The sequence below is a fragment of the Pseudorca crassidens genome, chromosome 1 (assembly GCF_039906515.1).
Source record: "Pseudorca crassidens isolate mPseCra1 chromosome 1, mPseCra1.hap1, whole genome shotgun sequence".
NCBI classification, from domain to species: domain Eukaryota; kingdom Metazoa; phylum Chordata; class Mammalia; order Artiodactyla; family Delphinidae; genus Pseudorca; species Pseudorca crassidens.
In genome coordinates, this window is record NC_090296.1 from 42265213 (window position 1) to 42281711 (window position 16499).

The window sequence follows — 16499 nt, forward strand, 5'->3', positions numbered from 1 at the left end:
TAATATGTGTCTTGGCGTATTTCTCCTTGGATTTATCCTGTATGGGACTCTCTGTGCTTCCTGGACTTGATTAACTATTTCCTTTCCCATATTAGGGAAGTTTTCAACTATAATCTCTTCAAATATTTTCTCAGTCCCTTTCTTTTTCTCTTCTTCTTCTGGAACCCCTATAATTCGAATGTTGGTGCGTTTAATGTTGTTCCAGAGGTCTCTGAGACTGTCCTCAGTTCTTTTCATTCTTTTTTCTTTATTCTGCTCTGCATTAGTTATTTCCCCTATTTTATCTTCCAGGTCACTTATCCGTTCTTCTGCCTCAGTTATTCTGCTATTGATTCCATCTAGAGTATTTTTCATTTCATTTATTGTGTTGTTCATCATTGTTTGTTTCATCTTTAGTTCTTCTAGGTCCTTGTTAAATGTTTCTTGCATTTTGTCTATTCTGTTTCCAAGATTTTGGATCATCTTTACTATCATTATTCTGAATTCTTTTTCAGGTAGACTGCCTATTTCCTCTTCATTTGTTAGGTCTGGTGGGTTTTTATCTTGCTCCTTCATCTGCTGTGTGTTTTTCTGTCTTTTCATTTTGCTTATCTTACTGTGTTTGGGGTCTCCTTTTTGCAGGCTGAAGGTTCGTAGTTCCTGTTGTTTTTAGTGTCTGTCCCCAGTGGCTAAGGTTGGTTCAGTGGGTTGTGTAGGCTTCCTGGTGGAGGGTACTAGTGCCTGTGTTTTGGTGGATGAGGCTGGATCTTGTCTTTCTGGTGGGCAGGTCCACGTCTGGTGGTGTGTTTTGGGGTGTCTGTAGACTTATTATTATTTTGGGCAGCCTCCCTGCTAATGGGTGGGGTCGTTTTCCTGTCTTGCTAGTTGTTTGGCATAGGATGTCCAGCACTGTAGCTTGCTGGTCGTTGAGTGAAGCTGGGTGCTGGCGTTGAGATGGAGATCTCTGGGAGATTTTAGTCGTTTGCTATTATGTGCAGCTGGGAGGCGTCTTGTGGACCAGTGTCCTGAAGTTGGCTCTCCCACCTCAGAGGCACAGCACTAAGTCCTGGCTGCAGCACCAAGAGCCTTTCATCCACACGGCTCCTTAATTTGGGATGATTCGTTGTCTATTCAGGTATTCCACAGATGCAGGGTATATCAAGTTGATTGTGGAGCTTTAATCCGCTGCTTCTGAGGCTGCCGGGAGAGATTTCCCTTTCTCTTCTTTGTTCTCACAGCTTCCAGGGGCTTAGCTTTGGATTTGGCCCCACCTGTGCGTGTAGGTCGCCGGAGGGCGTCTGTTCTTTGCTCAGACAGGACGGGGTTAAAGGAGCCGCTGATTCGGAGGCTCTGGCTCACTCAGGCCGGGGGGTAGGGAGGGTCACGGAGTGCAGGACGTTGCACCAGCCTGAGGCGCGCCGTGCGTTCTCCCCGGGGGAGTTGTCCCTGGATCCCGGGACCCTGGCAGTGGCGGGCTGCACAGGCTCCCTGGAAGGGGGGTGTGGATAGTGACCTGTCTTCGCACACAGGCTTCTTGCTGGCGGCAGCAGCGGCCTTAGCGTCTCATGTCTGTCTCTGGGGTCCGCACTTTTAGCCGCGGCTCCCGCCCGTCTCTGGAGCTCCTTTAAGCAGCGTTCTTAATTCCCTCTCCTCGTGCACCAGGAAATAAAGAGGGAAGAAAAAGTCTCTTGCCTCTTCGGCAGGTCCAGACTTTTCCCCGGACTCCCTCCCGGCTAGCCGCGCGGTGCACTAACGCCCTGCAGGCTATGTTCACGCTGCCAACCCCAGTCCTCTCCCTGCGCTCCGACTGAAGCCGGAGCCTCAGCTGCCAGCCCCGCCCGCCCCGGCGGGTGAGCAGACAAGCCTCTCGGCTGGTGAGTGGCGGTTGGCCCTGATCCTCTGTGCTGGAATCTCACCGCTTTGCCCTCCGCACCCCTGTTGCTGTGCTCTCCTCCGCGGCCCCGAAGCTCCCCCACTCCGCCACCCGCTGTCTCCGCCCGCGAAGGGGCTTCCTAGTGTGTGGACACTTTTCTTCCTTCACAGCTCCCTCCCACTGGTGCAGGACCCGTCCCTATCCTTTTGTCTCTATTTTTTTCTTTTGCCCTACCCAGGTACGTGGGGGGTTTCTTGCCTTTTGGGAGGTCTGAGGTCTTCTGCCAGCGTTCAGTAGGTGTTCTGTAGGAGTTGTTCCACGTGTAGATGTGTGTACTTCTATTTTTAAAAATTAACAACATCGAGTGAAAGCCAGTATTGTGATAAATATTTTGTGAGGATTACCCTCATTTTAAAGATAAGAAAACTGAAGCTTATGCAGTGACTATAATTGAAGAGGTTAATGTTAATACTACTTCTACGTTAATTAAAACAGAAACACCTGTTAATCTATCACAGTTGAATTAATGAGTCTAGCGTATTTCTTCTATTTGTGTTGAGAATTACATGTAAAACTATGTGGGGCAACAGTAATACTAAAACATCGCATTGCTTATCAGAGTCTTCAGTTAATTCCATTATATCAATACTATTTATAGTGTGATTTTGACCATTATAGTTACAATATATCTATTATGACATCCAATTACAAAACATTAGTAAAATCAAAAACTTCCCCCAGATATGTGCGTTTAAAAAGGTGATTATCTGTTTCTTCATATATCAACATAGTAAGGAAGCATGAGTCAGGCTAGGCTCAAAGGAGAACACGGGGATTGTATAAAACAGATCTTATCGGCACGCCTAAGCTCATATCCCCAGTTGGGGCCTCATAAATTATGCCAAGCACACCACCTGGTTTGGAAAAATGAAGTATATGTTCCTTAACCTGTTCTTCAAAGATCTCTAAAGACAAATAAGTCAAGGCTTGAGGTGGCAGGGGTAAACTCAGCTGCAGTGTCATTCTCTTCCTCCCCCCAATCCAGCGCCCCACCCCACCTTACCAGTGGAGAATTGTGTTTAAAGCACGAACTTCAGTATCACAGAGACCTGGGTTCAAGTCTTGGCTTTACCAACCCGAAGTTTCCTCACCTATAATATGGTGGTAATAATATTACCTATTTCAAAGGGCTTTTGTGGAGATAGAATGAGGTCATGCCTATAAGGCTTTTAGCTGAGTGTTTTGTATTTGGTAAAGTTTGTTGTTGTTATTGCCTGAGATTAGAAAACAACATTTTGGCTATGGACTTGAGACTACAGGGAATTTCAGGTTCATCTTCATGTGGTGCTTTTAGTTTAGAAAACTCTGCAGCCAGGTCAAACTGGTGTGATGCTGGCAGAAAAGAATAATGATGTGTGATTCTCAAGGTGCCCTACATGTCCAGGGCGGGGAGGATCGAGGGCTAGAGGTTATGGATGTCAGGCAGGACGGGCCTTCAGTGTATAGTCACTAATCCTGATTATTGGTCAGAGTTCTTTGGACATTCTGCTAATTTTTGATGGCATATCTAGGATTTCAGACTCCTGTTAACTCTGGAACTACTTATAGCCCACAAGTTCAGTCATATGAGTGCTTTAGAGGAAAAAAAAATAGTTTGGGGAGCTTTCACCCACCTGTCTCACCTGGCATGACTGAAAGAACCTCTATACCCCCAACAGGTGTTTTTCTGACCCCACACTGATGTGCAGGGTTAGGTGGCTCTAAATAATCTGTCCATGGTAGCTCTATACCAGAGAGCAAAGGAATTTGTTTGATCAGCTTTTCTCTCAGCTCCACTTTCCCTCACAAGCTGAAATGCAGACCCAAGCTCTGATAAGTTTGCTTTCCCTTTTCTTTATTCCAAAACTGTGTTGTAAAAATATGTTCACTATGAATTTTCTCCATCCGTATTTCCTTTTTAATCATGCTAACATTTTTTCATAGTACCCAATTTTTCCATTTCTAAATTACTGATTAAATATTAAGAAAAAAATCTTTGCAACATGGACATAGCTATCAACTAAGGTGAAAGACCCAATTTGTTTTGACTTTTCTTTTTATAATACTCATTCTAGTATCCTGGAATAACATGTTGAAAATAATTATGAAAATGTATATTTAATTTTTTTAAATGGTAAGTCAAGATGAATTCATGTCTTGAAAACAGTTTTTATAGTTTTCACATTGCTATAATTGGTTTCTCTCCCTCCCAAATTTTGTTTGCTTTTCTGATGAATTCAGGATTATTTCTGTCTCAGTTTGTTTTATAAAGAAACAAGCAGTATAATGATTGCTTTATATATATATATTTTTTTTTAATTAATTAATTTATTTATTTACTTTTGGCTGCGTTGGGTCCTCGTTTCTGTGCGAGGGCTTTCTCCAGTTGCGGTGAGCAGGGGCCACTCTTCATCGTGGTGCGCGGGCCTCTGACTATCGCGGCCTCTTGTTGCGGAACACAGGCTCCAGACGCGCAGGCTCAGTAGTTGTGGCTCACGGGCCCAGCCGCTCCGCGGCACGTGGGATCTTCCCAGACCAGGGCTCAAACCCATGTCCCTTGCATCGGCAGGCAGATTCTCAACCACTGCGCCACCAGTGAAGCCCCTGATTGCTTTTTATTTTAACTAAAGGACACCCCCAGAGTAAAAGTTGAATGGATGATACATGAATATTTAGTGAATTGGACTTCTGTCATGAATCATTTGATGATGATGGAATGCCCCAATTTTACTGAATTTTCAACAGGTTCTTAGTGATCACAATTTAGAGATATCACAACTACAAGAATCAATAAGACATTGGGAACAACAGATTGAAGACATGAAGAAATCCTGTAAGATCCTGGAGGATAAAATGTAAGTATAATACTTTATCTTTACAGAAGCACTTCTAGATGTTATGTTCCTTTCATTAAAAAAAAATTTATTTAATAGTAGATGAAAATTATTCTCTTATTTTACTAAAAGTTGTGTGATTGTCAGCTTTATAGAATCACCTCTTCATTTTGAAATTAAACAGTCTTTCAGATGATCAAGAGAAAAAAATTGAGGATGATGTGGTTAGTTTAGGAAAAGGGAGGGAATTTGGGGTGTGTACTATCCTTATTTCAGTTCCTTGCTCCCTACAAATACGCGCCTGGAGGAAGGCACTGCCATAGGGCTACAACTCACCTAACCATGCTGCTACAGTTGTTGTTCTTAGTCAAGGGGGACTTGCAGCACTTATTGAGAAAATACAGGGAAGCCTCAAGGCAAAAACTTTTACCATGGAACTGAAACCAGAAACATAAGGAAATATTCCATCTGTCTCAAGGCCTAGTGTTTGCTTCCTTCTGCGATTCTCTCTTTATCTACATGCTGTGTTCTCTTCCTGGTGAGTCCGTGGCTAAGCATGGCCATTCCAAACCCTCTGAGTTTACCTGTCACAGATCCATCTATCTTTAGAGACTGACCAACAGATTCTCTCCCAGGAGAATTCCCAGATTTCCCATCAAAAGCTGTTTGGCTCAGCTCTGGATAGGAAGGTGGGGTCTTTTAATATAAACATGGCTTCTGGGCTTACCCCCAGGGTTTACTGACAGTTTAAAAGACAAATTATGGTCTGAGCAGATTCCGCAAAAGATAAGTAATTCCACATGTGGGATCCTGTTACAATATGGCTCATTTCTACATAGATTTGAATGTATTGGGATTAAAATTATGTCTTCTAAAATAACAACTGCACAGTACTATTCTACTCTGTCATCAACAGTCCATAAAATATGCAATAATCCTTATACTCAGTACCAGATTTAAAATTGGAAAGCTCAAGTAATACAACAATTAAAAATCAGAATAAAAAATCTTTTTCTTTGAAAGTGATTTGATAATTTTAGTTGATATCTATTTCTTAAAAACTAGGCAAAGAATCATAGTGGAAAATATAGATTAGCTCTTAACTTATTTCTAGGAATTATGATTAAAAGCCTTGAAACACTGATAAAGTTTTATTTATAAGCAGACTTCATGTTAGCTAACTGGTTTTAAATGTATGTTCAAGATAAAAATGGGGATTCATTGATCTTTCATTTTAAATGGCTCATCTTTTTGTTTTCAGTCCCAGCCTTTCAAGGGTTTTCATGTGGAATCTCACTGAGGAAAAGTGCTTTTGATTAATTTGGTGATTGAGGATATAAGTTTCCCCCCCTTTTATTAATAAAACTTTACTTTTTCTTCTTTATAACTTGGCAAATTAAAAGAAAATTCTCTGTATTTTTATTTTGTCACTTAGTTCCTTTTCTCTATCTTTGGAGGTAGGGAGAGGCAGCTCAGTTCTTGTTTGGTGGATTTGAAGAATCAAACAGTGTTGTTTTATAATATTCTATAAGATTCTTTAAGAATAAATTATACAAGAAACAAATAATTTATATAACTCAACTTCCTATTAATCTATTAGTCTTAATTTCCCCCATCCCACCCACCATGAAATCGTTAACTTGCAAGCTCATTATCTATTTTGAGGTCAAAATATTGAGGGAAAGCAAAAATTACTCAACTCCAAGTTTAAATTCTATATGTGGACAGTTAAGGGTACCTCAAATTCTTCACAGATCCACAGGAGGCATTGCTAGTTTAATCCTTCTTCTTTGCTATTATTGATATCCAGCATGATGTATTTGCATAATAAAGGCAAATCAGTGCCTATGTTTCTAAATTGCTATGACATTTTTCGTCATTCAGCTGGTTATCAACATGTGGGAAGTGGGGAATTGGAAGCTAAATATTGTGTATAAATGACATCCAATTTGTGACCCAAAGTATATACTTACCATTATAGTGCAAGAGGCTATAAAAATTATAGATGCTTTTTAAAAAGGACTGACATGGTTTCAAAATTGTCAAGGTTACCAAAGATTTTCATCCTGCCAAATTTTAGTAATCTGATCTATTCCTCAAAGTTTTTAAATTCGTTATAGAATTTGACACAGATGTTCACTTCCATCTTCTTGATATACTTTCTTCACTTGGCTTCCCAAACTTCACATTCTCTTATTTCATTTACTACACTGCTTCTTCTCAGGACCCTTTACTTGTTCCAGTTCTTCTTTTTGTCTCTAAATTTAGGAGTTATCAGCCCTTCACTGTTCTCTATTCTCTACTCATACTCTCCATATGTGATTTCATTCAGTCTCATACTTTCTGTACCCCAGTGACTTCCATATCTATATATCCAACCCTGACCTCTAACTGCATATAGTCTACAGCTTATTTGACCTTTCCACTTGGAGGATATCTCAAATATACATGTCCTAAACAGAATTCTTAATTTCCCATCTCCTTGAAATAGCTCTTTCTTTAGTCTTCCATATCACTATTTACCTAGTTACTCCAGCCAAAAAACTAGGAGTCATCCACCATTCCTGTTTTCCTTGCTACCTAACCCTAACCCAGCTAACCAACTAACCTAACCCTAACCCAACTCTAACTCCAGCCAAATCCAAAGCATGTCCTGTTGCCTTCATCTTTAAAATATATCCTGAGTCCAGCTGTTTCTCACCAGCTTCACCACTACAACCTTAATCTGAGCCACCATTATCTCTTCTGGACCACTGCCATAGACTTCTACGTAGTCTATCTTCCTATACTATTGTCTTTCTCTACTAAGTAGCCAGAGTCATTTTTACAAGATGTGAATCAGTTCATGTCACTCCTTTCCTTAAAAAATCCTCCCCTGGTTCCCTTCAAAATAAAATCTGAACTTCTACCTTGTCCTCAAGACCCTATATGATCTGGGCTGTGTCTAACTCTCCAGCCTTCTCACACTCCTGTCTTCATCAAATATTCAATACACCAAGCTTGTTCCTATCTCAGGATATTATCACCTGCTGTTCCTTCTATATGAAAAGCTGTTCCTTAAGATCTTCAAATATCTGGCTCCTTCTCATCCTTCAGGTCTTTCACAAGTTATCCCAAGAGATGTTCCCTAATCACCTGTCTACAGTACCATCCTCACTCTCAGGATTTCTCTATCCTTTACCCTACTTTGTGATCTTTGGAGCATTTAACACTATCTGAAATATATATATATTTTTTGATAACTTTCTTATAGTCTGTCTACTCCACTAGAGTGTAATTTCCATGAGGGTAGAGACTTTGTGCTGTATCTCCCAGAGTGTAGGTGTTCAAAAATTGCTTCTTAAATTAATATATAAATAAATGAAATATTAATACATCAATTCAAAAGAGTAAAAATTTTGTTTATTTTAATGAATTGTAAATAAATATATTGTATAGGGAGATGGAGACTGGAAGTTTCTGATGTCATAAGTAAATGTGGCTTTGCTGGAAAACATGTCCTAATAGGAATTTATTTGGCTTCCTTTGTTCATAGGCTTTTCTTTAGGAATAACAAGGAAAAACTGGATGATGAATCTAATTTTGAAAAAAAAGAATTATTGCTGAAGATAAAACAGGTAGGAAGACAGAAATGATGGCTTTAAGATTATAATTAATTTTTAGTTAACATTTTAAGTATATGTGAAAAATGTGAAATTTTCCAAAAGTAGCATTTTCATTAACTAATAATAATCATGATCATTCACAGTAATTGATTTAAAGATTTGATCAGAAAACTGGAAGAGAATAGTGAAAATCACCTAAGCTGAGCAGAAAAAAGAATTTTTAAAAAATGAGGATAGTTTAAGAGACCTCTGGGACAACATCAGTGTATTAATATTCACATTATAGGGGTCCCAGAAAGAAGAGAGAGAGAAAGGGGCAGAGAACATAATTGAAGAAATAGTAGCTGAAAACTTCCCTAACCTGAGAAAGAAAATAGATCTAAGTCCAAGAAGCATAGAGATTCCCAAACAAGATGAACCCAAAGAGGACCACACCAAGACACATTGTAATTAAAATGGAAAAAATTAAAGATAAAGAATCTTAAAAGCAGCAAAGGAAAGGTGACTGGCTGTGTACAAGGGAACTCCAATAAAACTATCAGCTGACTTTTTAGCAGAAACTTTTTAGGTCAGAAAAAAGTGGCATGATATATTTAAAGTGATGAAAAGAAAAAAACCTACAACCAATACTCTACCTGGCAAGGCTATCATTCAGATTTCAATGAGAGATAAAGAGTTTTACAGACAAACAAAAGCTAAAAGAGTTCAGTAGTACTAAACCTACTTTACAAGAAACATAAAAGGGACTTCTCTAAATGGAAAAGAAAAGACCACAGCTAGAAATATGAAAATTATGAAAGGAAAAATCTTATTGGTAAAGGCAAACATAGAGTAAAGGTCAACTACTTATAAAAGCTAGTGGGAATGTCAAAAGACAAAAGTAGTAAAATCATCTATATCCACAATAAGTAGTTAAGGGATACAAAAAACAAAAAGATGGACAATGTGATATCAAAAACATTAAATGTGGTGAGGGCGCATAAAAATGCAGGGTTGTTAGAATGTGTTCAAACTTAAGATCATCAACTTAATCACATATATAAAAAAGTTGTTATATATATACTTCATGGTAACTACAGACCAAAAATTTATAATAGATGCACACAAATAAGAGAGAAATGAATCCAAACATAACAGTAAAGACAGTAATCAAATCACAAAGGAAGAGAACAAAAGAAGAAGAAATGAACAAAAAAGAACTACCAAAACAACCAGAAAACAGCCAACAAAATGTTAATAAGTACATATCTATTAATAATTGCTTTAAATGTAAATGGACTAAATACTCCAATCAAAAGACATAGAGTGGCTGACAGATTTAAAAAAAGAAAAACTCTCTATATTTGCTGTCTATAAGGGACTAGCTTCAGATCTAAGACACACACAGACTGAAAGGGCATGAAACAGGTGTTCAGTGCAAATGAAAACAAAAAGAAAGCTGGGATAGCAATGCTTATATCAGACAAATAGACTTTAGAGCAAAGACTGTAACGAGAGACAAAGAAGGATATTATAGACTGAGAAATGGATCAATCCAACAAGAAATAACAATTGTAAACATATATGCACCCAACATAGAAGCACCTAAATACATAAAGCAAATATTAACAAATATAAAGGGTGAAATTGATGGTAACATAATAATAGTAGAGGATTTTAACACCTCACTTACATCAATGGACAGATCATCCAGACAGAATACCAATAAGGAAACAATGGCTTTAAGTGACACATTAGACCAATGGAATCAACAGATATATATAGAGAGAGCTTTCCTTCCGAAAGCAGCAGAATACACATTATTTTCAAGTGCACATGGAACATTCTGTAAGGTAGATCATATGCTAGGACACAAACAAGAGTCTACAAGTTTAAGAAATTGAAATCATATCAAGCATCTTTTCTGACCACAGTGTATAAGACTAGAAATCAACTACCAAAACCAAACCAAAACAAAACCCTGCAAAAAACACAAACACATGGAAGCTAAACAATATGCTACTAAACAACCAATGGGTCACTGAAGAAATCTGAGAGGAAATTTAAAAATACCTGGAGACAAATGAAAATGGAAACACAATGATTCAAAATATATGGGACACAGCAAAAACAGTTCTAAGAGGGAAGTTTATAGTGATACAGGCCTACTTCAGAAAGAAGGAAGATCTCAAACAAACAACCTAACCTTACATCTAAAGGAACTAGAAAAATAAGAACAAACAAAACAAAGTAAGAGGAAAAAAATAATAAGGACCAGAGCAGAAATAAATGAAATAGAGACTTAAAAATAAAACAATAGAAAAGATCAATGAAACTAAGAGATTGTTCTTTGAAAAGATAAGCAAAATTGATAAACTTTTATTTAGACTAATCAAGAAGAAAAGAGAGAGGGCCCAAATCAATAAAATCAGAAGTGAAATTCCAACCTACACCACAGGAATACAAAGGGTCATAAGAGATTACTACAAACAATAATATGTCAATAAAATGGAAAACCTAGAAGAAGTGAATAAATTCCTAGAAATGTACAATTTCCCAAGACTGAATCAGGAAGAAATATAAAATATGAACAGACCAATTACCAGTAATGAAAATGAATCAGAAAAAAAAAAAAAACTGTCAATGAAGAAAGTCCAGGATTGGACAGGTTCACAGGTAAATTCTACCAAACATTTAAAGAAGAGTTAATGCCTATCCTTCTTAAACTCTTCCCCCAAAATTTAAGAACCCGTTTTATGAGTCCAGCATCACCCTGATACCAAAACCGGACAAAGACACCACAAAAAAGAGAATATTACAGGCCAAAATTACTGATGAGCATAGTTGCAAAAATCCTCAACAAATATTAACATACTGGGGCTTCCCTGGTGGCACAGTGGTTGAGAGTCTGCCTGCCGATGCAGGGGGCAGGGGTTCGTGCCCTGGTCCGGGAGGATCCAACATGCCGCGGAGCGGCTGGGCCCATGCGCCATGGCCACTGAGCCTGCGCATCCGGAGCCTGTGCTTCGTAACGGGAGAGGCCACCACAGTGAGAGGCCCACGTACCGCAAAAAATATATATATATATTAGCACACTGAATTCAATAATACACTAACAGGATCATACACTATGCTCAAGCAAGATTTATCCCAGGGATGCAAGGATAGTTCAGTATCTGCAAATCAATCAGTGTGATATACCACTTTAATAAATTGAAAATAAAAATCATATGATTGGGACTTCCCGGGTGGTGCAGTGGTTAAGAATCCGCCTGCCAGTGCAGGGGACATGGGTGCAAGGCCTGGTCTGGGAAAATCCCACATGCCACAGAGCAACTAAGCCAATGTGCCACAATTACTGAGCCTGCGCTCTAGAGCCCACAAGCCACAACTACTGAGGCCATGTGCCACAACTACTGAAGCCTGAGTGCCTAGAGCCTGTGCTCCACAACAAGAGAAGCCAGTGCAGTGAGAAGCCTGTGCACTGCAATGAAGAGTAGCCCCTGCTTGCCACAACCAGAGAAAGTTGCTGTGCTCCACACACAGCAACCCAGTGCAGCCAAAAATAAATAAACAATAAATAAATAAAAATTTTAAAAAATCATATGATTATTTTGATAGATCAGAAAAAGCTTTTGACAAAATTCAGCACCCATTTATGAAAAAAAACTCAATAAAGTGGGTGTAGAGGGAACATACTTCAACATAATAGAGGCCATATACAACAAGCTTATAGCTAAAATCATACTCAAAGGTCAAAAGTTGAAAGTATTTCTTCTACAATCAAGAACAGGATAAGGCTGCCCACTGTCACCCCTTTTATTCAACATAGTATTAGAAATCCTAGCCACAGTCTTTTTCAGACAAGAAAAAGAATCCAAGTGGAAAAGGAAGAAGTAAAACTGTCAATGTTTACAGATGACATGATACTATACATAGAAAATCCCAGAGCCACCACCAAAACAAAAAACCACTAGAGCTCATCAGTGAATTCAGTAAAGTTGCAGCATACAAAATTAATATACAGAAATCTGTTGCATTTCTATACACTAATGACAAACTATCAGAAAGAGGAATTAAGGAAACAATTCCATTTATAATTGATTCAAAAGAATAAAATATCTAAGAGTAAATCTAACTAAGGAGGTAAAAGACCTGTACTTGGAAAACTATAAGACAGTAATGAAAAAATTGAATATGACACAAATGGAAAGATATATATTTTACCATTGGGAGAATTAAAATTGTTAAAATAACCATATTCCCCAAGACAATCTACAGATTCAATCCAATCCCTATTAAAATTCCAGTGATATTTTTCACAAAATTGGAACAAATAATTCTAAAATTTTTACCAAAACACAAAATACCCTGAATAGCCAAAACAATCTTGAGGAAGAAGAACAAAGCTGGAGGTATTACACGTTCTGATTTCAAACTATACTACAAAGCTACAGTAATGAAAATGGTATGGTACTGGCACAGAAACAGACACATAGATCATGAAACAGAATAGAGAGCACAGAACTAAACCTGCATATATAGTTTATTAATCTATGACAAAGAAGGCAAGAATATACAATGGGGAAAAGATAGCCTTTCTAATAAATAATGTTGGGAAAACTGGATAGCAACATGCAAAAGAATCAAATTGGACTACTTCCTCACATCATATACAGAAATCAACTCAAAATGGGTTAAAGACTTAGATGTAAAACCTGAAATCATAAAACTCATAGAAGAAAACATAGGCAGTACACTCTTTGACAACAGTCTTAGTTATTTTTATTGAGTATGTCTCCTCAGGCAATAGCAACAAAAGCAAAAATAAACAAATGGGACTACATCAAACTAAAAGGCTTTTGCACAGCAAAGAAAACTATTAACAAAACGAAAAGACAGCCTACTGAATGGGAGAAAATATTGGCAAACAATATATCTGACATGGGGTTAATATTCAAAATATGCAAAGAACTCATACAACTCAACATCTAAAAAACAACCTGATTAAACAATGGGCAGAGGATCTGAATACACATATTTCCAAAGACATACAGATGGCAAACAAGCACATGAAAAGATTCTCAACATCACCAATCATCAAGGAAATGCAAATCAAATCCACAATGAGATATCACCTCACACCTGTCAGAATGGCTATCGTCAAAAAGACCACAAATAAGTGTTGGATAAAAACTGAACTCTTCCTGACATCCAATCTTAATTCTCGTGAGTTTATAGGAGGCAAGTTCAATAATGACACAAAATTCTATTCTAACTTTAACTTTTATTATGAAATATTACACATATACAGAACAGAATATTTACTGTAAGTGTACAGTCTTTGTGTACATATCTATCTTTTGATAAATGTAGTTTATTAATTTTAATGAAGTATAGTTTATCAATCTTTTCCTTTTTGGCTTATGCTTTTCATGTCCTATGTCTTGAGGATATTCTCCTACGTGATCTTGTAGAAGCTTTAGTGTTTGCTTTTTCATGTTAAGTACTGCAAGCTGTCTGGAATGTGTGTGTGTGTGTGTGTGTGTGTGTGTGTGTGTGTGTGTGTGTGTTCTGTGAAATGGTAGTCCAGATTCATACTTTCACATAAGATTGTCCAATTAACTAACACTGTTAAATGGAAAGATAGTACTTTCCTCCACTATATTTCAGTGGCACTTTTGTCATAAATCAACTGTGGATCATAAATATATTATAAGTATATGTGTGAATCTGTAGCATCTATTTTATTCATTTGGACTTAATCTCTTCTCACATTAAAACCATGCACTCTTAATTAGTAGCTTTAAAATAAGCCTTTATAGTTAGTAGTAAAAATCCTTTAACTTTGTTCTTCTACAAGATTGCTTCCATTATTCTTGGCCCTTTGAATTTCAGTCTGTCAAGTCCTGCCCAAAAGCCTGTTTGGATTTTGATTGGGGTTGAATTAAATCTATAGATCAATTTGGGGAGGATTTTATGTTTTAACAATATTGAAGTTTCCAATCCATGAACACAGCATGTCTTTCATTTATCTTAGGTCTTTTTTGTTCCCTTTGACCTAGTTATTCAATTTCACTATGATATGTCCAAGTTTTTCTTTTAATTTATCCTGCTTGGGATTTATTGGGCGTCTTAAATCCGTGAGTTGCTGTATTTTGTAAGTTCTGCAAAATTCTTAGCCATTATCTGTTCACATATTTCTTTTGTCCCATGCTTTTTCTTGTTTTTCTGAGACTCCAGTTATATGAACACACTTATTTGTACTAATAAAATATCCTGTCTGTATCTTACTCGCTCTTCTCTATTTTCTACTTTTTGTCTACCCCTGCTGCATTCTGGGCAGAATGGTCTTATTTCAATTCTTAATTTTGGTTGTTGTATTTTTCAACTGGTAATTTTCAAATCTGCTTTGTTGTTCTTTATTTTTTCCAATTCCTTGCCATATTTTTCAAGCATGTCTAGTATTCTTTGATCATAATAAATACAGTATTTTTATATTTCAGTGTCTATTTCCAATACCTGGTATTTTTGTAGGACTGGTTCTGTCATCTATTGTTTCTGCCAAGTTTTGTTCATGCTGTCTTGTTTCCTTCTGTTGGAAAACTGTACACTGGACATTGTATTTCAGAAAAGGTGTTTGTAGAAACAATTTGAGGTCTAGGATGACAGTGTATTTCTCAGGAACAGATTTCATTCACTTCTGTCAGATACCTGGGATGTTAACAGTCCCAAACCTCCTTAATCCACCTTTAGGTTCCCTGGTGATCTAAGTCAGGCTGGACCATAGCTTGTTAGCTTCTAATTCACTCTTCTTCAGAGGGTGAAGCTCTCTGGAATCCCAGACTAATGTGGCAGGAGGTTTATCAGGCGTAACACCTGGATAAGCCCTAAGTGTTGACTTTTGTCCCCCTTGTCATGTAAGAGAACCAAATCTCAGATTCCAAGTGGCTTCTTCTATATCAGTAAATGTCCTCAGAGTAAAAGGAGTTTTCAGTGCTAGGTTTACCAGTCTGGATTCTTACTTTCTTGTAGAATTAGGCTTACTAATTCCTCATTATCTTGTTAGTTCTGCAACAATTTTTTAAAATAAATTTATTTATTTTATTTATTTTTGGCTACGTTGGGTCTTCGTTGCTATGCGCGGGCTTTCTCTAGTTGTGGCGAGTGAGGGCTACTCTTCATTGTGGTGCGCAGGCTTCTCATTGCAGTGGCTTCTCTTGTTGCGGAGCACGGGCTTTAGGCACACGGGCTTCAGTAGTTGTAGAAGTTGTGGAAGTAGTTGTGGCTTGTGGGCTCTAGAGTGCAGGCTCAGTAGTTGTGGCGCAAGGGCTTGGTTGCTCTGCGGCGTGTGGGATCTTCCCGGACCAGGGCTCAAACCCATGTTCCCTGCATTGGCAGGCAGATTCTTAACCATTGCGCCACCAGGGAAGCCCCTCTGCAACACTTTTAAGAACTCTTTTCATCCATCTATTTTAGTGATCCTTAGCCCACCATTCCTACCTAACCTAATTTTCTTACCTCATTTGAAGCAATTCAGTAGAGACATCCAAGCACAAAGTTCTCACCTCATTCAGAACACTAATGGGTACTATCTTTTGTCCTTGAATAGAAATATTTAACAAAAGTTAAGCATGATATCCAGTCAAAGAGGTTTTGAACAAGAGTTCCTATGGATGTTACATTTTCTTTTCCCTGGTGTAGTTTATTTTCTGGGAAAAGGACATACAGATCTTGTTGAATGATCCCAGTTTATTAATCCCAATTCTTATTTTAATATCAATTATTACTTTATGGTTTACTACTTTACTATGGTTTATTACTTTATGGCATTAGTGTTTACTACCTTTCTACACATTTGTCATAATTTATGGAAGAGGCCCCAAAACGTACAGTTACATATTTGATATAGAATTAGATCACTCAACATTTAAGGCATAGTCATTGTATGTTAAATAATATACCCAGTGCTCTAGAGAGTTGCCCACCGAAAGAGCCGTGAAACAAATCCTCTACTTCAATTCCTTTTTTTTCTAGATGGCTGAAAAGCTACACAAATGTCATTTCAAGAACAAAGATCTACGAGAGAAACTGCATACTGTTTCGAGACAATATAAGATTGTCCTAAATGAGGAGGATAAAGTTTTTATGCAGAAACAGAAAATTTATTCTGAGTATGTTTCTATCCAT

At 37.8% G+C, this 16499-nt stretch overlaps 1 protein-coding gene across 1 annotated transcript in view; it reads left to right on the forward strand.

The window, feature by feature from the left end:
• The window catches only part of CCDC175 (coiled-coil domain containing 175), a 75743-nt gene that overhangs the window by 22056 nt on the left and 37188 nt on the right, over positions 1–16499 (forward strand). Inside the window, exons 7-9 of the mRNA XM_067734515.1 lie at positions 4637–4746; positions 8261–8342; positions 16347–16483. Of these exons, the coding sequence (XP_067590616.1) occupies positions 4637–4746; positions 8261–8342; positions 16347–16483 (329 nt within the window). The remainder of the gene's footprint in view (positions 1–4636; positions 4747–8260; positions 8343–16346; positions 16484–16499) is intronic.